General features: G+C 34.8%; 1 protein-coding gene across 5 annotated transcripts in view; it reads right to left on the bottom strand.

Moving 5' to 3' along the window:
• The window catches only part of PPP1R12A (protein phosphatase 1 regulatory subunit 12A), a 164,493-nt gene that overhangs the window by 52,875 nt on the left and 89,734 nt on the right, over positions 1-21,884 (bottom strand). For all 5 annotated transcript variants that reach the window (XM_055587064.1, XM_055587059.1, XM_055587054.1 and 2 more), the window contains exons 4-9: positions 14,829-14,988; positions 9,950-10,094; positions 8,563-8,637; positions 7,383-7,471; positions 7,059-7,216; positions 330-454 (exon numbers count right to left, since the gene is read on the bottom strand). In XM_055587064.1, coding sequence (XP_055443039.1) covers positions 330-454; positions 7,059-7,216; positions 7,383-7,471; positions 8,563-8,637; positions 9,950-10,094; positions 14,829-14,988 — 752 coding nt within the window. The remainder of the gene's footprint in view (positions 1-329; positions 455-7,058; positions 7,217-7,382; positions 7,472-8,562; positions 8,638-9,949; positions 10,095-14,828; positions 14,989-21,884) is intronic.

The following is a 21,884-nucleotide window of genomic DNA, read 5'->3' as shown; positions in this document are numbered from 1 at the left end:
GTCAAATTACCAAAAAGTACCTTTACTCAATAGAAATAAAAGATACAAAACTCTTGTTTCTCAAAAGTCAAAGGAAATAAAAAACTACCATGCTCAATAGTTTCTTATACGAAAAATTTTATTTTTCTCCTCTTTATTTTTTTAATGATTAACTAATATCAACTGCAAAAAGTATTTGAAAAAAGAATGTAACAGGTTCAGCAGAAATCTCAGTAAAGAAAAAGTATTTTTATTCTAAAACCTTAAACTTAGAACTGTCTTCATGCTTTAACTCAAATGGTACTTACACAGAATACATTTATTTTTTAACAAACACAATTTTGTCTTACCTTCTTAATAGGTGATGTAGGTGTTGGCTGACCAGATGACACAGTAGGTGTTGTAACAGCTACAGGAGCTGCTTGTGTACTAGAAGTATTGGCATTAGTTACAGAAGCCATGGGTTTTGTCTTATCTTTAGGAGGAAAAAAAAGAAAAAGAACATTAAGAGTCATGATTCTAGATGAGTTCAGCTTCAGAGGTATTTAAAATAGTATTTAATACTGTATATCTGTTTTCCCACTATCATCCCTTTTAACAAGAGAATTTTTCAAGGAGTTTCTAGAAATGTCTCAATATGTACAAGACTTAAATAAGAACATGACACATAACCAGACTTTTAAGAATAAAAAGCACAAATAAAATCTGACGTTCGTATTTCTAACACTATGGAAATTTTTTTAAAAAATTTTTAATTAATTTTTAAAACCTGAACACTTGAATACAACGTAACTTCAAAAAATTCCATATTGCTTATCTAAAACTTATAGCTCTTCTTTGTTCTAGGACATCTGAAACTGCTCTTTGTCAGTAATTACATTCCTTTCAAACAGTTACATTTAAATGTCACAAAGAGCATTCCTTCTCATCCCTAAAAGGTATAAAGTTAAATGGGTACAACATAAGCTGAATTAGGTTAAATCTCTTCCAATGATGTATCAAGACAATTTCCAACTAATAATTGATCACTTAAAAAAGATTTTTGAAATACTAGAAAAAAATCAATATGATGCTAGCAAAAATTCAAAGACTATTTGAACACAGAAATCAAACTAGCCTTTAGCACAAGTCACATATAAATTTAAACCTTTAAATTAACTATAATTTATAAATGAACTAGAAAAGTTAACTTTTCAAATACTCAAAAGTCATTTAACTGAGCTTTAAAGTATTCCTTTAGTTTCAAAATGGGATAGAACAGGTATCTTTCTATACTTTTGGCAAGAAATATACTGCTTTTAAAGCTCTATGAGATATTCATTTTTATTATACTACCTCTCTTCCCTATGTTAATAGGGCTGAAAGCATAATCTCAAACTATATCAAAGGACAAGGCCAAACTGACACATTTAAAAATCACTATTACCATAGCTTTTCAAATAAACTGAATGAGCTAAACTCAGTCTAATAAGCTTTTTTTCTCATTGTTAAATCTCTTTTCATTCAACAGAAGCTAAGCCTACTCAGCATAATTAAGTACAAATCATGTATACTCTTAATTAAACCATCCTCCTGGGAAACAATCCATCTAACTGAAGAGATTAATTCAATGAATATTTATTAAGCGCCTAATACCTCAAGCATTGTCCTAAGCACTGGGGATAAATCAGTCAACAAAAAGACAAAATAACTGCATAAAGCTTATAGTCTGGAAGGAGAAATAAAGTTCAGCATATTTTTTTGCATTTTCTCATTTTTTCCTATTTTCTCTAGATTTAAAAATTTGTTTTATATTATTGAAATAAATACATCAAAGAATGTATATGCACATATGCAAACATTTATGGTTGGTTTATGAGTAATAATGAAACCAACCCCAGGTGTCCATCATTCAACTTAAGTAAACATTATCAATGTTATTGAAGCCCTTTATATTCATTTGACTTCAATGAAGAATAAAAACTTCATGTTCTAAAGGAAAAAACTAAAAGCAAAACTATGCTTCCCTTTCCTCATTCCTTCAACTACCTCTCAAAAATGTATAAATCATTTGGAAGGAAATTAAACTTTTGGTTGAGTCCCTATTTTCAATCTGATTTATATGAAACTGATTTAAAACTGGTTTTGTAAATATTTAACAAAAGAAAATCCAGCAAAATAGTTATTTAATATAAAATAGTTTCCCAAGGAAACAACCCTGCAAAAAGAAAAAAGAAACAGTTTAGAAATCGTCAGGTCAAGCTGCAGCTCTACAGGGAAATGACTGCTTTCTCAAGCTTGCCAAATAAAGTATGATAAAGCCTTGTTGATATTAAAAGAGTGAGAGAGAAGGAACCACACAGCATTTACATGGGTTAATTCTTGAGATCGAGTCAAATTTTCCTGGCACAACTAGCTACTAGCAACAGGAAGAACAAAATTATCAAGTACAATGCTTTAGAGAAACATTTAAAGTTAGCTTTCTGAGAAACCCAGCAGAGTGACTGGTATGCTTCAACTTCAAATTGGGAACTAACATAACACAATTTGATAGTGATTAGTTCTATCCATATTTACAGAATAGAAGACTTTAAAGAACTATCCAGATAACCTAGTCTAATTCTTTCCATTCTACAGACAACGAAATTTCAACCCAAAGGTCAGGAGGTTTGCTAGTTAGCAGTGCCCAATACTGAGAGTTTGTATGCTGTTGCTGTTTAGTCGCATCCAACTCTGCGACCCTATGGCCTGTAGCCCACCAGACTCCTCTGTCCGAGGGATTTTTCTGGCAATATTGGAGTGGGTTGCCATTTTCTTCTTCTGGGGATCTTCCTGACCCAGGGATCGAACCCATGTTTCCTGCTTGGCAGGAAGATTTTTTTTTATTTTTTTAACTCTATTTAGAAAGGCTGAAATGACTGTATGCTAATTTGAACAGGTATGCTGTACAAGAATATTTCATTTCATTTTTTATATCCTCCAAGTTGGATTCCATTGTATATGCTTTGTTCTTTCTTCAGACCTCTTTAACTTCAGACTGGAGGTGAGCAGAAATATGGCTTACTCCTTTCTCCTTAAATCATTCTCAGGCTCCAGACAATGAGCTGGACCTCTGAGAAATCTTAACTGGCAGTGGTAGCTTTTAACTCTGGAGGCTTTTCAGGAGTATATAAGACAAGGAACAAGCTGCTCCTCTCTCAGCTCTTTCCAGGAATCTGACCCTAAGCAGACTGAAAGACACGGTAAGACAGATTAATCTACGGCCATTGGAACAACCTGCATTCACCCTGGGAGGCAGGTGAACCCCTGGGGATTGGTGATGAGCTGCTGCAGCACCACCATAATCCACACTGGGATACATCCTGTCCTGTCCTGTCCTCCAACTTGGAAGCTCCTTTGAATCAAACCACATTTTCACGAGAGTTCTTTGTGATTCCTGAGCACTTGAAGTGCGTCCGAACCTGAAAGCTGTGGGAAAATGAGCTGGCAAGCGGATTCTTTACCACTGAGCCACCAGGGAAGCCCAGTGAGTTGTATAGAAGGGATCAATTAAGAAAAAATTAGGTAACAAATCTCTGAGCTATCTGGACTTCCAGTTCTTGAATTCTTCTTATGAGCTAGGAGATCTGGGTGCTAGTCTTGGTGCATATGTGCCTGTAGTTTGATTTGTAATGACATATTTTACTAGAGGACAGAACAGCCTAATATATTACACTCCACGAGGTCAAAAAGAGTTGGACATGACTTAGACTGAACAACAACAAGAAAATTTTACTAGAGACTAGGGGCCAAAGCATATCTCACAGAGAGGAGATTAACTACATAAAAATAACTTTCAGTTCAGTTTAGTTGCTCAGTCGTGTCCACTCTTTGCAACCCCATGAATTGCGGCATGCCAGGCCTCCCTGTCCATCACCAACTCCCAGAGTTCACTCAGACTCATGTCCATCGAGTCAGTGATGCCATCCAGCCATCTCATCCTCTGTTGTCCCCTTCTCCTTCTGCCCCCAATCCCTCCCAGCATCAGAGTCTTTTCCAATGAGTCAACTCTTTGCATGAGGTGGCCAAAGTACTGGAGTTTCAGCTTTAGCATCATTCCTTCCAAAGAAATCCCAGGGCTGATCTCCTTCAGAATGGACTGGCTGGATCTCCTTGCAGTCCACAGGACTCTCAAGAGTCTTCTCTAACACCACAGTTCAAAAGCATCAATTCTTCGGCACTCAGCTTTCTTGACAATCCAACTCTCACATCCATACAAGACCACTGGAAAAACCATAGCCTTGACTAGATGGACCTTTGTTAGCAAAGTAATATGCTTTTTGAATATGCTATCTAGGTTGGTCATAACTTTCCTTCCAAGGAGTAAGCGTCTTTTAATTTCATGGCTGCAGTCACCATCTGCAGTGATTTGGGAGCCCAAGAAAATAAAGTCTGACACTGTTTCCACTGTTTCCCCATCTATTTCCCATGAAGTGATGGGACCAGATGCCATGATCTTCGTTTTCTGAATGTTGAGCTTTAAGCCAACTTTTTCACTCTCCTCTCAATTTCATCAAGAGGCTCCTTAGTTCTTCCCTTTCTGCCATAGGGGTTTGTCATCTGCATATCTGAGGTTATTGATATTTCTCCCGGCAATCTTGATTCCAGCTTGTGCTTCTTCCAGCCCAGCGTTTCTCATGATGTACTCTGCATATAAGTTAAATAAGCAGGGTGACAATATACAGCCTCGACGTACTCCTTTTCCTATTTGGAACCAGTCTGTAGTTCCATGTCGAGTTCTAACTGTTGCTTCCTGACCTGCATATGGGTTTCTCCAGAGGCAGGTCAGGTGGTCTGGTATTCCCATCTCTTTCAGAATTTTCCACAGTTTATTGTGATCCACAGAGTCAAAGGCTTTGGCATAGTCGATAAAGTAGAAATAGATGTTTTTCTGGAACTTTAAATACTTGTATTGGAGTCAATTTAAATTTCAATGGTGTCATTTTATCTTTCAAATGAACTGAACAAATTTAACTGAAGTATTATTAGATAAACATGTATATTCATCATATTTAAATAAGTAAACTTTAATTTTACACAATATATGAAAATTAATGTTTATTACAGAGTAATTATTATATGATATCCATGTAAAGCAGGTATTATTACCCTGATTTCAGAGAAATCAGATTAAATAACTTACATCCACAATTACATGCATGAATCAGTTCATGTTCTTGAACACTGTACATGCTGATTTTCGTATAATTTGCTTTTATAATTAGAAATATTTTAGTTAGCATGTTATACAAATAAATTTTAATATTCAATGACTACCTGTTGTTCTACTTCCAATTTTACTTATACTACTGTGTCATCAAGGCAAACGATATGCTGACTTACCTGACCAGCAATGTGATAGCAATAAATAAAAAATTATTAATAAATTCCTAGAGACTAAAATCTAGCCACTTATAAACCTCAAAAACTCTTTGTGTATTTCCAAAAAATAATTTACTTGTAGTACTAGTAAGTTCAAGAAAATAAGGAAATTCATAACAAAGCACCTGGCAACAAAGCTAGCCTGTACCTATTTAGCAGTATCATGTTTTTAATGGGAAATAGAATTAACAATATGCTCTTTGACATGTTTATTTAGTAAACTTTAACTTCTCACATTTTCTTAGAGAAAATATTTTGCTGAGTGAGTAAAAATAGTCTGATTCAAAACTGCTGTTGTTGAGTCCAGAGGAAACAGGGGGAGTTCAAGGGATTCTAGGGCTCCTTTGTGTTTACCACTTGATCACCAAACTAGTCCTGAGATTATGATGATAGTCTTGCATTGATAAAAATCTTAATGGAAATGAAATACTATTTCTGGTAAATATGTTAAAATACCAAAATGCCAGGTTACACAACTCAAAGATGGCAATACTGGAATCTCAAACTCTTCAGAAGTTTTGAGTGATTAGGCAGTAAAGAATAAAAGCAATTCAGTAAACAAAATTTATAAAAATGTGAGCCAGAGGAAAAAAATGCAGAAACTATACCCTTGATAATAAAAAGGATTTAAATTGTTATAGCAAAACAATCTGGCAGCATCTGTGAAAAATGAAAATATGACTCAATGATCCAATTTTTCAGTATATCTATTAGAGAACCTCTTGGACATATACACAGGGAGATAATTATAAAATGACTGCTCCAGGACTGTTTACAATAAAACATTGGGAATTATGTTAATTTTTTATCAAAAAGGAAGTCAATGTATTTAATGAATATTATACAGCAACTGAAGGGATAGATTACATATAAAAAGATACAGATAGATAGAAACAAAACTTTTAAGTAAAAAAAAAAACAAGCTGCATAACGATTTCTAGGGTAGAAAATAAAACACAAAACAACCTTATAATTACTATATATTATTTTTGAATGTAAGATAAGAGTATAACAATGGATTATGAGATTCAGGAAAAGACTCATGATAGTAATTTGGGAAAGAAATGAAAGAGAAGTAGACTAGGGTGATGATTAAAGAAGACAACAGTTTTAATTTTATTAAAAGAAAATTAAAAACAAATATAGCTAAAAGTCAATAGCTGCTTAGTTTTGGTAGTCTGAGTGTGAATGTTTATTATATTTTTCTATATCTTTAAAATTTCTCAAAACAAAATAAATTTCCCCACACGTCTACAGGAAAAATTCTTGGGACTCAGTCCCAACTTTCTATTACTCAGGAAATACTTGGGAGCCAGCTTCCTGTACTTGGGTCTCAGAAAGCAGCAGGAGCATTCTTGAATTGCTGGGAACCCATCTAACCCTATCTGTACCACCCAAAGGGAGTCTTCAAAGCTTCTTCACCTTCTTCAAACTTAAAAATATAGGTCAGTGAAACACAGAGGTGATCAAGAGCATCCAGGTAATTAGAGAACAATACAATCACAACTATACTTAAAATTCTAACACTCCTGAAAGGTAATTTACAGGCTTGTTGCTGGCTTGGCAGGTATCTTAAATATCATGTCAGTCTGAAAAGTTTCAAAATTAAAGTCTGACCTCATCTTACATTATTCTTCATCAAAATTTCACTAAAAATCCTTTTATCCTTCACATTTTACCTGTTTCAGCTTCTGATTCTGAGTCATCTTCCTCATCTTCTTCACTAGAGCAACTAGATTCATCTTTCTTTCCTTCTTCTTCATCATCAACCTTTTCTTGTTCCAGAGATTCAATACGGGATGCATTTTTCTCAGGCTCAATAATCAATGTCTCTTTACTGTAAAAGGAAAAAAAGCCTTAAAATAACTATAAAAACAAAAGGTCAAAATACAATATAAATGTATTAATTTTTCTCAGATCCACAAAATCTAATAACTATATCTGTGTCTATCATGCCAACTCATTTAAAAAAATAACAAAATCTCCTTTAATATTTTACTTACTTTTTAAAGGGCTTCTGTGACTGATTATTATCCATATTAGCTGTTGATTCAATTAGTGGAGATTTCTTTTCCCGTTTTTCACTATGGAGCTTTATAAAAGTTATGCAAAGAAAAATAAGAATACTATTAAAATAATATAAATCAGCAAAATACAGAATTTAAAATAGTAACAAAGTAGCTTCCCAAACACTAAATGAAAACAAACAGATAAAAAAAAAGATTTAAATTTTACCTAAAAAGAAAAGGGCTTGGATAAACAATAAAAAAGAACTAGACAGTTAAAAATGTCCACAAAGGAGACTTCTCTGGTGGTCCTGTGGTTAAGATTCCACCCTTCTGTACAGAAGGCACAGGTTCAATTCCTGGTTGAGGAACTAAGATATGCTATGCAGCCAAAAAAAAAAAGGGTGGGGGGGGGGCTCCACAAAGGATTAAGTTGGATTTTTTTTTTAAAGATCCTTCCAACTTTGGTTTACTGAAAAAGCCAGAGTCTATTAATCATTTAGGATGTCTGATAATACTTAAACAAGCAAACAGTTTTGCTTTTTATATATAAAAAGCAAAACTGTTTGCTTTTTATATATAAAAAGCAAAACTGTTTGCTTTTCTAGGGTATGCTATTTTTGAAATCTGAGATTGTCTCCACCTTCTAAGCAAACTTCCTTATGAAATCACAAAAACATTATTGAGAACATACACATTATACAGGGCTTCCCCGGTGGCTCAGTAGGCAAAGAACCCACCTACAATGCAGGAGAAGGGGATTCGATCCCTAGGTTGGGAAATTTCCCTGGAGGAGGGCATGGCAACCCACTCCAGTATTCTTGCCTGGAGAATCCTGTGGACAGAGGAGCCTGGGGGGCTACAGTCCATGGGGTCGCAGAATTGGCGTCGCAGAATTGGACACAGATTAGCAACTGAGCACACACGCACATATATTATCTAAGTATTCCTTTGGGAAGGGGAGGCTAGAGAAATGGGGAAAGGGCAACACAAAAGGCTAAAAAAACACCACCACTACTCCTTTATTCTCATTTACTGTCATTTAATTTGTTTGCTGGGAATACCTTAAAACCAAACGGTACAAAATATTATAAGAACACCTTTTCAACTGTCTGAAATTCAGTGTTATAAGGGGATTCACTAATAGAGACAATTTTTAGATAGTCATCAAACATACCAGATTTTGTTTCTTTTGCAACTCTTCTAAATATCCTAAAATGTCTTCATCTGCTACATCAAAGGCTGTCTGGCCCTACACAGAAAACAAAGAGTTGGTGATGATAAAAAGTTATCAATAAATTATGCCCTCAGTGATTCTCTATAAATCTACAGAAAGAATTAGGTAATTTTTTTTTTATAGTAGGTACAACACATAGTACAAATGATTTGAAGTAGATAAATGAAAAATCCATGTGAGGAAGAAGCAACTGATATACATCCCCTTACTTTTTTTGGTAACAGCTTTATTGATCTATAGTTCACATACAAGTCAACTATTTAAAGTATGCAATCCAATGGTTTTTAGTATATCCACGAGTATCACCACAACCAGTTTTAGAATATTTTCATCATCCTCAAAATAAATGACATACCCACTGCAATCTCCTCACCATTCCTCCTTGCTCACCCAGTCTACGGCAACCACTAACGTACTTCCTGTTACTATAGATTCTTGTTACCTATTCTGGACATTTCATATGAAAGGAATCATACAGTATACAGTCCTTTGTGACTGGCTTCCTTTACTTTACATACTGTTTTCAAGGTTCTTCCATGTTGTAGTAAGTATCTACTTCATTCTTTTTTTAATTGCTGATTATTATTCCATTGTATTGTACACCATAGTTTGATAATTTATTCACCGGCTGATGGACATCTGCATCTGCTTTTGCTTTTCTGGTATATAATGAATAACACTGCTATGAATATTTGTATACAGGTTTTTGTGTGGACATCTGTTTTAATTTTTTTGGGTATAACAGCTACAAGCAGAATGACTCAGTCATGTAGTAATTCCAAGTTTGTCTTTTTGAAATCTTATTTCTATTTTACCACCATAAAAATTAATTAAATTCTTACTAGAATAATAAGATAAATATATGCATTTCAAATATACTTAAAAGTTCAGCTAGCCACAGGTATGACTTAGTTTCAAAAATCAGTCCAGAAAAACATCTGTCAATCTGTTTTTATTCACAGTGGAAAAGACAATTTTAAAGAGCTGGTGGCCAAAAATAATAAGGATTTTTCTTGTTGCCAGCTTAGTCCTTATAATAACCCTACTGGTACGAGTTTCCAGAACACCAGAAAGTTAATTGTTTAGAATATATTCTACCTTATACATTTGTAAAATTTTAATTTATGAGTTTTTAAATATAATATCAATGGAAGAGCCTAAATCACCTCATAAGTAGCTGGAAAAGACTTAATAATAAAAATGAATAAACAATTGACAATTATGAAAAGCTTAGCACAATTATATAATGTATAGTCTCATAATATTTTAAAGACTAAAACTCTATTTTTAGAAGTTAAAATATTTAAGGTACATTTAAAAGGCCTACCACTTTGTTGACCATCTCCATATCACACAGATTGTCCACTAAAATCCGACATGCTTCTTCTTTACCCCAATGAGCTGCAGCATGAAGAGGTGTCCAGCCATCATAATCTTTAATATTTACATCATAGCCTGCCTGTATTAAAAGTCTAAACAAATTACAGTGAATTAGATAATCATTAAAATCTAGAAATGAGTGAACATAATCAACAGCTCTATACCATGCACTTAAACAAAAATTTGCAATATATTTCTTTTCATAGTTCGAAATTTCTCCTCCCCTCAACAAATTAACTAGGGCAAAAAAAAGTAATTCTCAGAAAACACTGGAATAGAGAATCCTGAGTTACTGCCATAATAATGAATTCAGTTTTGATCAATTCCTCATAATTATTCCTCTTAATGACTGTGTCTTATGGTTTGGTATGATATTGATTCTTAAAAAGATGTTTCTAACTGAAATTTTCACAGGCAAGTCTATAATTTTTCAAAACTACTAGATCAATTTGTATGTTAAACTGATTTATTGTAGGAAATGGCTTCCACATGATATATCATCTCAGGCTGAACAAGTTCTCAAAATATACTGGGATTAAACAAACATTTGTAGTGCTATTGTTGCTTTCCAGTTAAGGAACTGGTTTGTGAAAGCTTTCAAGAACCTTTATGATCTACCACTGGAAATTTTCACAGGAAAATGACAATCTGTTAGAAACAAAACAAAGCAAAACAAGTATTCTGAGGGGTTGAGTCTATTTTCTGTAGCAGTAGAAAGCAGATATTCTAATCATCAACAAAGCTAGAAAACAGGAATACATTTTAATACAATGCAAGAAGTTGCATAAATGTTAGTATGCCCTTCTAACTATATATTGACATCAACTTTTATTTAGAAATTAAGCTCATAGAGATCAAAGAATGGGTCTATAAATGGCACACAGCACAGCCCCACACACAAAGGCGAACACTAAATACCTCATAACTCAAATCTGGTTAACCTTTACCTTACTTTCCAAGATGTTGACCTTGAGAAGGGCTTCTTTTTACCTACAGGAGGTGGTAGTGATAGCTAACATATAATCATTTATTTATGTTTAAGAACTGATTTCCCTATTTCCTAACAATATCTAAAGAAGATGTTTCTATTTATGGCTCCATAGTGGAACCATCTTAAGAACTTGTTTAAAAAAAAAAAAAAAAATTCCCCATCTCCACCCCAGTTCCACTGAATTAATCAGCATTTTGGGAGATGGGCCCTGTCAATCTGTGTTTTTAATAAGTCCTCCATATGACCTCACATCACTGCCTGTTACATGATTGCAGATCAACATTTAAGAGCCACTGATCTACAAAACAGGCTAGTAGATATAAGTCTGAAGCTTTAAGTTAAAAAAATATGGCCACTAACACATACATCATCAGATATTTTACTAATAGGGAAAAATAAAAATATATCCACAATTAGGAAATATGAACTATAATAATGTTAAATACCCTGCGTGTTATTCTAAGTACTGGGGAGTCTGTGTGAAGAGAAAGGTAGAAACATTCCCCTCTCCCTGCTCCCAAATATAAGGCTCTCTATATGCCAGGCCATGCAAGGATACTCCAAAAATATAAGATGGCATTTATTATACTCAAGGAACTTCTAATGGAGGACAAAAGTCAAGTAAAACATCAACCAACCCTCACAGACAGGTTTATGGTGAAGTTGCTTTAGAAGTACAGGGCTGAAAAGCCTAAAAGTCAGCTGAAAGGGGCTGTGTGTTTGCAGGGAGGGGATAAAGGGGGAGATGCTGACATCCGAAATGGATCTCTTCTATTTATTTTTGATTTCATATGTTCTTTCCTAAGTAATACACTCCCAAGTTTCAAAAATAAAAAAGAATAAATGACTATATAGGAAAGTCACTTTCCCATTGCTGACCTTTAGCCAACCAGCTTCCCCTCCCCATAGATAACCATACTACAGTTTTTGATTAGATCCTTATAGAGAGATTTTAGGCATATATATAAACAGATACAACTTAAATTTAAAAAATAAATAAATAAACACAAATGAGTCACAGTTCTATCCTTGGGTTGACACTTAACACATCCTATTGCTCCTTTCATATATTAGGTAGTGTTTTAATCATTACAGAGTATTCTAGTGAAAGGACGCATCATAATCTAGGCAATCATCACCCACTCCGATCATAAACAACACTGCTAGCACATACCTTATTTCCTAGGGGAGAGTAAGAATATCTGTAAAAAAAATTCCCAGAGGTAATGCTGCTAAACCAAAGGATAACTGTTACTTTGATAAAATTTGCTCAATAGTCATTTTTAGTTCTACCAATAACATAAGAGAGTGCTTTTTCCCAACTTTGCCAACACTGTGCCAAGCATTTTGATCTTTGCCAGTATGATAGATGGAAAATGAGGATTCATTGCAGCTTTATCTGCAATTATTATGAATGAGGCTGAGCTTTTTCCCCCATAGACTGAAGAGCCTTGAACTGAGTCAAAGGATCAAAAGGAATTTACTTCCAAGTTGAAGAGATGGTGAATGAAGGTACCTAGACAGAAGTAAGAGTATGCTTTAAGACATCATGACAGAACTTAAAGAGGATATATATAGTTGGACTCATGAATGCCTGAGGATCAGTGGTAGCAGCTTAGCTTGACAGAGAAACCAATGGCCAGATGACTGATGGTCTTATGTGCTAGGTTGAAGAGTTTAAAATTCATCACAATTTCTAAGAATCTTAACGAAGGACGTTAAGAGCCTATATAAATAAATTACAAACACCACTTGGAAGCAGTCTAGAAATCCATTTAATAGGGCAATCTGGTACTCATATATACATTCACAGAAACAAGAATTTTAAGAAACAAAATTATCTTCACCATATGTAATACTCTTTGATATTTTCAATTATTTTCTTTTAAATGCTGTTTGCAATTCACTAAGTGCATTTCATAACCCACACTGATGGGCCTTGAAAGTTTGGAAAAGTTTTGTACTAGGGAGAAACAGATGAGACAAGGAAACTAATTAAAGAGTTAAATGTACCATTCTAGGAGAAGGCTTAAGTCCCTGAAGTGAGCAGAGATTGAAATAGGAGGAAATCTAGAATAACTGACCCATCACTGTTTTTACTGAAGAGAGGGAATAAGGAGGACGGATTTATACTAGAGGCCCAGGTGGAACAAGCGCAACATAAAGGGTGCAGTAGATTTTGCTGAGAGCCAGTCTTATTAGCTTTCACATACATATAACAAAAGTTATGCAATGAATGCTTTTTTTATATATAGTTGCCAACACCTTTGCATTGCATAAGAAAAAACCAAAACGCAAATTTATTGTGACATAAAAGAGCTTTTCCTAAGGATATTTGTTGGTCAATAAGTAAGTCCCCTATATACAAACCTTTAAGTTTCGAACTTTCAAAGATGTGAACACGTATTCACATGTCCAATCACAGAAGCTGGTTCACGTGTCTGGCATACACCACCATGTGTGTGCGTCTGCCACAGTGGTTGTGCTTTTGAGTACTTTACCATCAGTACTGTATACAGTACAGTAGTACAGTACCTTTATTTCAAGCCTAGGATTCCAGAAGCAAGCGTAAAAGCAGCATTGATGTACCTGGTGCTGCTAAGAAGTACCAAGCAATAACAATGGAACAACAGTGACAGTAATTAGAGAGTGGAGTGAGGTGAAAAGATGGAACTGGAGGCCCAGAGAAAGGACGAAGAGAGACAAGAGGAAGAAGTTAACTGAAGAACAGAAGTGATTTACGACACAGGAAATGGCAAGGGGAGTTTCATCTGAGGAGGCAGAGAAAGCTTTTGAGTCACAGGACCCAAATGCAGAATAGGACTGGAAGGTTGCAGCAGCCTTTCAGAATGCCATCCAGTGCTACCGTGACATCTACAAGAGAAAAAGAGCTACTACCCAGACAACACTGGGTCATTTTTTCAAGAGGGTAGATAGAATTGAACCCAGCAAGGAACCAGAACCTGTGCTATCAACGTCAAACATGAGTGACACTGCAGCTTGTCCTCTGCCTCCTGTTGCTGATGATCCGTCAGCTCTATCATCTCCCACCATCTCTCCCTCCTCCAGTCAGCAACTCTTTCTGTCTGCTCATTCAATGCCCACCTTGTATGCCAGCTACTGTGTTGTAGTACTATACTTTTCAAGGTATTGTACTGTAAGATTAAACAAGTTTTCTTTATTTCTTGCTTGCCTTTATATATTATTTGTGTGAAAAGTATCATAAATCTATTAAGCACAATACTATATAACCAATTGTGTTAGTTGGGTACCTAGGCTAACTCTGTTGGACTTACAAATTGGTATTATGAATAAACTCTTGGAACAGAACTTGTTCATAGATAGGGGACTTACTGTATAGTCTAAGTTGCTTATGGTTTAATATTACGCTAATAGCTCTCTGATTTCCAGTGCTCACATAGTGAAAATCTTAAAAAAAAAAAAAAATCAGACAAATTATATGTAAGTAAATAATCAGTACGACTCTCAGAATTTGATAGTACATATTATATACAACATTGTTCTTAGTTTCTGTATCCAGAGCTCACCTATCTGAGAACCTCAAAGAGACTCTAATAATTTACCAGACCAGAAGGTAACACATAATGGTTGTCTGACACTTAAATTTTACTTATCAGAAAACTGCAATGGAAAAAAACAACAGGAGAATAATAAAAATTTGAGAATGAAAGAACTTCAGAAACAAAACAATAACATTCAACATTTAAGTAATTTTCAAAAACTGTTTCAAAATAACATTAGCAGGTATCTTAAAAAAGGAAAAATGAAACAAAGAAAACAAAGCAGAAAAACAACTGTGAGAAGCAATACTTACTTTAAAACTTCTGTATAGCCCTTGGCGGCTGCAACGTGAAGCGCTGTACCTCCAGATTTTGCATGCCGGACATCATTTATATGACCACTATTTAACCACTGTCTGGCATCTCTAAGCATTATTCGTTCCTCTTCTTTTCGAGCTGCTTCTATATCAACCCCTGATATGATAAAAATAACTTTTTATTTTTTTCTCTATAGAAAATGTTTTTGTTTGGAAATAAAATTATCTCAATCATTTTAAGTGAAAATTAAAAGTGATATTATATTTTTGAAAACTGGACTGCTTAGAACATGCTGGTTAAAGAAATGCAGGAGTACTGTAGATATTTTATTAGCATTTTTAACTGACTATTTAATTTTTGTCCTTACAATATTTTTTTGGCTTTTTTTTTTTAACCTTTTCTGCTTATTCCTTTTGTTTTTGAATATTTGAACATTCCCCAAGGTATATCTTCCTTTGGTCTAAAAAACAGATTTTTTTTAACACAATCATATATATTTAAGTCTCAATTTTCTATCCACCTGCTTTGACTAGTTCTCTGAACTCTAGCCTAGTAGGCATAAATATTTATTAAAACACTTCAACTTGGAGGTCCTGTCTTCATGTAAAATTTAACAGACCTTAAGACAGGTTATTTTTTAACCAACACAGTATACTGTTCATACCGTTAGTTTTATAATTTTAATAATAAGTTATACAGATGTTTATTCATTTAAAAGCTTGAAGCATTGTGCTAGGCTGAGGTGATAAGAGGAGGGGAATTCAGAATGGAATAGAACCTTCAAAGAGCTCAACATTCTAAGAAAAAAATTAAAAGAGAAAAGTTAATCCTGAAATTCTTCAGTAATCTCATGTTATCTTATGTTTTCAAATGCTGGCTATTTAAAAAACAGCACACACCACATCATTTACACTTTAGAAGATCATAAGTTTTAAGAGTTTTTAAAAAGGTGAAGATACTGCTTTTTTATCTTCTATCCCCATCATCTGGATGGGTACCTGATCTAAAGTAAAAAGGATCAGTAAATGTTTACTAAATGAATACTCTTAAGTTGCTAAGTCGTGTCTGACTCTTTTGTGACCTCAAGGACTGCAGTCTGCCAGGCTCCTCTGTCCATGGGATTCTTCAGGCAAGAATACTGGAGTGGGTTGCCAGTTCCTTCTCCTGGGCATCTTCCTGATCCAGGTTTTGAACCGGAGTCTCCTGCATTGGCAGGAGGGTTCATTACGCTGAGCCACCAGAGAAGCCTTAGGTTCCAACACTTGCCTAGAAACCCGGAGGTCATCCTTAATCCCTCCCTTTACCTTATCTCCAGCCCTCATCCAATTAGTTGGCAGATTTTGAGTTGCCATCTCCTAGAATGTCTTTGTAATGGCTCCTTGCTGCTGCTGCTAAGTCACTTTAGTCGTGTCTGACTCTGTGCGACCCCATGGATTGCAGCCCACCAGGTTCTGCCGTCCCTGGGATTCTCCAGGCAAGAACACTGGAGTGGGTTGCCATTTCCTTCTCCAATGCATGCAAGTGAAAAGTGAAAGTGAAGTCACTCAGTCATGTCCGACTCTTAGCAACCCCATGGACTGCAGCCTACCAGGCTCCTCCGTCCATAGGATTTGCCAGGCAAGAGTACTGGAGTGGGGTGCCATTGCCTTATGCTATTTTAATTCATATCTTATGTCTCACACTTTGATGACTACAGCTGGCCCTTAATTCATTCACCTCAGTCCCTTCTGAGTCATTCCCCACATGATCACAAGACTGGTTTTTCGATATTAAAATATGATCATCTCACTTTTCTATAAAAACCTGTCAATGATTGCTAAGCTCTTATAAGACAAAGCTCAAGCTCTTAAGTGTAGCATACAAAGCCATTTATGATTTGGTCTCAAGGCATTTTTAATCTCTAGTATTTCTCCTCTATCATCACCCAGTGCTCTAACCATCTGGGATCTTCACATAGGTCAAGTACATCACTTGCCTGTGCTACTGTGCAAGCTGTTATCCTCTACCTGGAATGTATCTTTATCTTGCTTGCTTTATTTATTCAAGACACAACTGAACTGTTGAACTGAAGCTCAATCTTAAAAAAGTAGGCAAAAATGGAGAAGTATTTTTAAAATCCCAAGGTTACAGAAGTACCAGCAAAAGTCATCTTGAGATAATAACATCTAGAGATCTTATTACCACATATGAAAGAAACTAACAATAAGACTTTCCAAACTGACTTTATAAAACAATTATATGTATAATATAGAACAAATAAAACCTATTAGTTACAAAGCATCACCATTTCTATAAAAAATCAATTTTACATTATAAATTTCCTATCAAAAGATAATCAGCCCATCTTATTGAAGATGTCTTCTAATGTTATTCATAAAAGAAATTATAAGGCTGCAACTCTAATACATTAAGAATAATCTTTCTACTAAAAGACTTTTCTCAGACTGATTTATTTTCTTATGCTTTTTTTTTTTTAAACTATGTCTTTTAAAACATGAACCTATTTATTATCTTTATCCCTTTTCTCTTTACCATCTTAAACAGCTTGACTGTTACTATCTTTTATTATTCTAAATTTCCCCTGGACTTGAAATAAATAAATATCTACTTTTTACTTCTGGATTTATCTAATTTCATGCTATCTTTACCTTATTACAAAGCAATTACGCTCTGTTGCCACCAAATTGTGCCTTTATATAAATTATATATAAAAACAACTCAAGTCTAAAATTTAAGTATATGAGAAGGGAAATTTATGTTTAAGTAAATTCAGTTACCAAAAAACCTAACAACACTTTTTTCCTTTTAAAATCTTTTAAAAAATACCAATGATTAGAGCGATGGACAATTACGTATTTTTTAAACCTCATCAGACAATATAAATATATACATATAGAATATATATATATAGAGAGAACAATACTTGCTTTCTAATTCCAGTATTTTAACTAGGCTAGTAACCTTCAGACAGCCATAACTTCTTTCAATATTAGTATAATGAGTTAAGAACACAGACCTGAATCTACGCTGCTTGGTTTCAATCCCTGATCTGCCACTTACTAGCTCTGTCATCTTGAGCAAGACACAATCCACACTAGCATTCAGTTTCTTTATTTGTGAGTTAGGAATAATCAAAGTAACTATCCACAATGTTGTTGTGAGGATTAAATTAATTAATATATGTGAAGAATTTAGAAGAGGAATAAGCAGTAAGGTGTTAATTATCATGATCAGTTCTAAAAGTCTATGGTTCTGCTTCTCTTTTATTGCCTTGTGGACTAATAGGGAAAAGATCCTATAAAGCATTTTACTGGTCTTTAATTCACCTACTGGTCTTTAGTTTACCTATAATTGCAAAACTTTTAAACAATGAAAACACTGTATACTGAACTAAAAGGGGTATGATAAAATAAAGTGACTAGACTATTTACCATCTGTCAGTACTATTAAGAAATAGTAAATGTTAGCTTATAAGAAAATGTTAGTCAATTCTCTTAGGTAAGAAAACATAAAACTGAATTGGAATTTGGTTAGATAAGAGGTGCAAAAATTGACTTGTATTCCAAGCTAAATAAAGATAATTACTTTAAAACATACATCAGAAATACTGATTTTCATCTACTATTCAATTCTTACTACTTTCAAAGGAAATTTACTTAAGCATGACTAGTTGTTAATCATGTATATTAGAACAAGAAATAAGAGCCAAAAGAATGATTAAAGAATTTTAAAATATTAAATAATAACTTTCATATCAGGATAAATAATTTGAGAAATCTTGTCATTACTAGTGATATATTTAGGAGGCTCCTTCTATAAACTGTTCAACGCTACTGATAGAGAGAGATGCCCCTATCTTTTTCCTTTGGAATAAAGTTATATTATATAAATCCTGTATTCCCATTTATTATTCCCATGAATAAATGAACATCAGGAAATATTTCTAGGAAACATTCCTAATAGAGTACAGTGTGGTACTGTGATGAAGAGTGTGGGGCGCAAGGTATCTGTTACACTGTTTGGGACTGAACCACACACAGCACCACTTTCTACCTGTTTGACCCTGGGCAAATCTCTGAATCTCCTTTTCTCATCTATAAAATGCAGTGACAGCACTATTAACCTTGTAGAATTGCTCTAAGGATGAAATGAAATAATTCATGTAAAGTCTTCTGCTCAATAACTAGTATTTAGATATTTAAAAAAGAGGCAGCTTTTATTTTTACTATCAGTGCTTCACTTTCAGTTTCAGGGTCATATTATATATTATTTTCCAGAATTTCTCATCTATTATTTTTCCAGATTTACATTTTCCATCCTGACATTGGCTAGATTCCAACATGGCACTGAACACTGCCATTCAGATGCGCTTTAGCAACCACAAATTCAATACATCTCAAAACAAACTCATGCACGTTCTAAATTTGTTCCTGCTTTGTTCCACCTTTTTGTGTGAATTCACCCAATAATCACTTCTTAAACTGGAAATCTCAGGAGGCAAATTAGCTGGCCTCAATTCTTCCTTCAACTCCATATTCAATTACTCACCAAGCTGTTTTAATTTTACCTTAATATTTTCTGAAAACAACCCTGGCTCTTTGCTCTCTTCCACCTTAAATATAATTACTTTGGCCTTACTGGTCTCTCACCTAGATTAAGTGAAGAGTCTTCCTCAGGGAAGGCATGCCACCATGTATTCCCCATTTGAGTTCATCCTCCAGATTACCACCAGCTTTATTACTAAACACTAAATCCAATCAGGTTAATTTCCTGCTGGGGATCTTCGTTTCATCTGTCTAATGCCTACAAAATAGATGTCCACCATCTGGCTCTAGTCTAATCTTTTCAAGTCTCAATCTCACACTAATTCCATGTTGATTTTCTTACTCCCTTCCAATTCTAGTGAAGTTTCTGCATTTGCTATGTTTCTGATCCCTTTTTATTTGCACTTGTTGATACCCTCTTCTGACATGCCTTTTTTGTCCATCATGCCTCTTCTCTGCCAAGCAAACTCCCTCTCAAATGTCCTCTCTCGCAAAGCCTTCCAGCTACTGAAAGCAGTCAGTCACAGCCTTTCCTGCTCTCCCGCACCGTTCTGCTCCTGCCTATGTTTTAGCGCACAACACTGTAAAGCTCTGTTAAAGGAGCTGTCACTTCCACCACCCTGTGAGATCCTCAAGAGCAACGTTTGTTCCGTTTTTTTGTTTAAATACCCAGCACTCAAAACAAATATGCTGGCACATTAATCAAAATTGAATGAATCATTACAACTAAAATCAGCCTTGCTAACGGTTTCCTTTATATAGAAAGAAACTAAAGACAAGAAGTTTTCAGTACATCTCCATGCCTTTCCCAGTTGCTATCTATCTGGGCACTAATCAGGGCAAGATGGACAGATAAGGTACTCTTTCCTTCTAGGTTGTGGTGTTTTATACCCACTCTTGCGGTTTCTTCAAGTCTTGACTATCCCATTACTCCAAAATCACGCGCTTAGGACAGAACTGTTCGAAGCTCTTCTGTGGATTTCTACAAGCTCTAGCTTATGACTACTGTTGTAACATGGACCTTGTTTCTTCTGGACTCCAGGTACCTTTAGCTACTTGTTACAATGCTTCAGCTCTATTTAAGCATTTAAATAGTTCCTCAGTTTTAGGGCCCAAGATTTGTTTTTTGAACAGCCAGAAGTGTGTGTGTTTTGAGTCATGTTCAACTCTTTGTGACCCCATGGATGATAGCCCAATAGGCTTTTCTGTCCATGGAATTTTCCAGGCAAGAGTACTATTTCCTACTCCATTTCCTATTCCAGGGGATTCTCCACCACAGGATTGAACCCGAGTCTCTCATGTCTCCTGCACTGGCAGGTGGATTCTTTACCACTGCGTCACCTGGGAAGCCCCAAAGCAACCAGGTAGTCCTTATGAATTTTCCCAATCCCAAGAAACAAAAATTTATTTTCACTTAGCTTCTATTTCTTTGCTTTTATTTAATGAACCACACTTCCGCAATACTCAGCCCTCTCTAAACCAATACTCCATATCTTATACAACATAGTTCTTTTCTGATAATACTCATTCAATCACTGCCTAGACATAATACTACAGTGGAAATCACAGTAATTTATATACACGTTTTTTAAAAACGGAAGTAAAATACACTTAATAAAATTTACTATCTTAATAATCATTTTAAGTAGACAGTACTTAACAATGTTAAGTACATTTACATTGTTGCTCAATCTTCAGAACACTTTTCATCTTGCAAAACTGAAACACTGTGCTAATTAAACAACAAATCCCCATTCCCACCTCCTCCCAACTCCTGACAACCATCATTCCACTTTCTCTAGGATTTTCAGTACTTGAGGTACCTCATGTAAGTGGAATCAGACAGTAACTGTCCTTTTGCGACTGCCTTATTTCACATAGCATAATGCTCTCAAGGTTCAACCAGGCTACAGCGTATGTCAGAATTTCCTTCTTAATGCTGAACAGTATTTCACTGTAAGTATATACTATATATTGTTTATTCACTCACCCATTGATGAACATTTGGTTTTCTTCCATCTTTTAGTTATTGTGAATAATGCTATAAACATGGGTGTATAAAAGTCTCTTTGAAACTTTCCTTTTAATTCTTTGGTTATGTGCCCAGAAGAGGAACTGCTTTATATTTATTGAGATATAATTCACACAATTTAAAGAAAACAATTTAGTGGTTTTTAGTAAATCTGCAGAGTTGTGCAACCATTACCACAATCAGTTTTGGAACACTCATCACTCCTAAAAGAAATTCTATCCATAAGCAATCATCTATCACTATAAATTGAGATCTCCCAAATGCATATCTCTAGCTTGTACCTCTCTCTACTAACATATTCAACTGCCTGGATATCTAGCAGGCAAAACAAACTTAACATGTCTAAAAAATGAAGCCCTGAACCTTTCCATATAAAACTTACTTTTTCCACAATATTCACATCTCTCATAAAAACTTCACCCATTTAGTTGCTCAAACCAAAACCTTAGAATCTTCCCTGCCTTCTTCTTACATGC

Source organism: Bubalus kerabau, chromosome 1 (genome assembly GCF_029407905.1).
Source record: "Bubalus kerabau isolate K-KA32 ecotype Philippines breed swamp buffalo chromosome 1, PCC_UOA_SB_1v2, whole genome shotgun sequence".
In the NCBI taxonomy this organism is placed as follows: domain Eukaryota; kingdom Metazoa; phylum Chordata; class Mammalia; order Artiodactyla; family Bovidae; genus Bubalus; species Bubalus kerabau.
The sequence above is the reverse complement of the archived record's forward strand: the minus strand, read 5'-3'. Positions and strand labels throughout refer to the sequence as shown.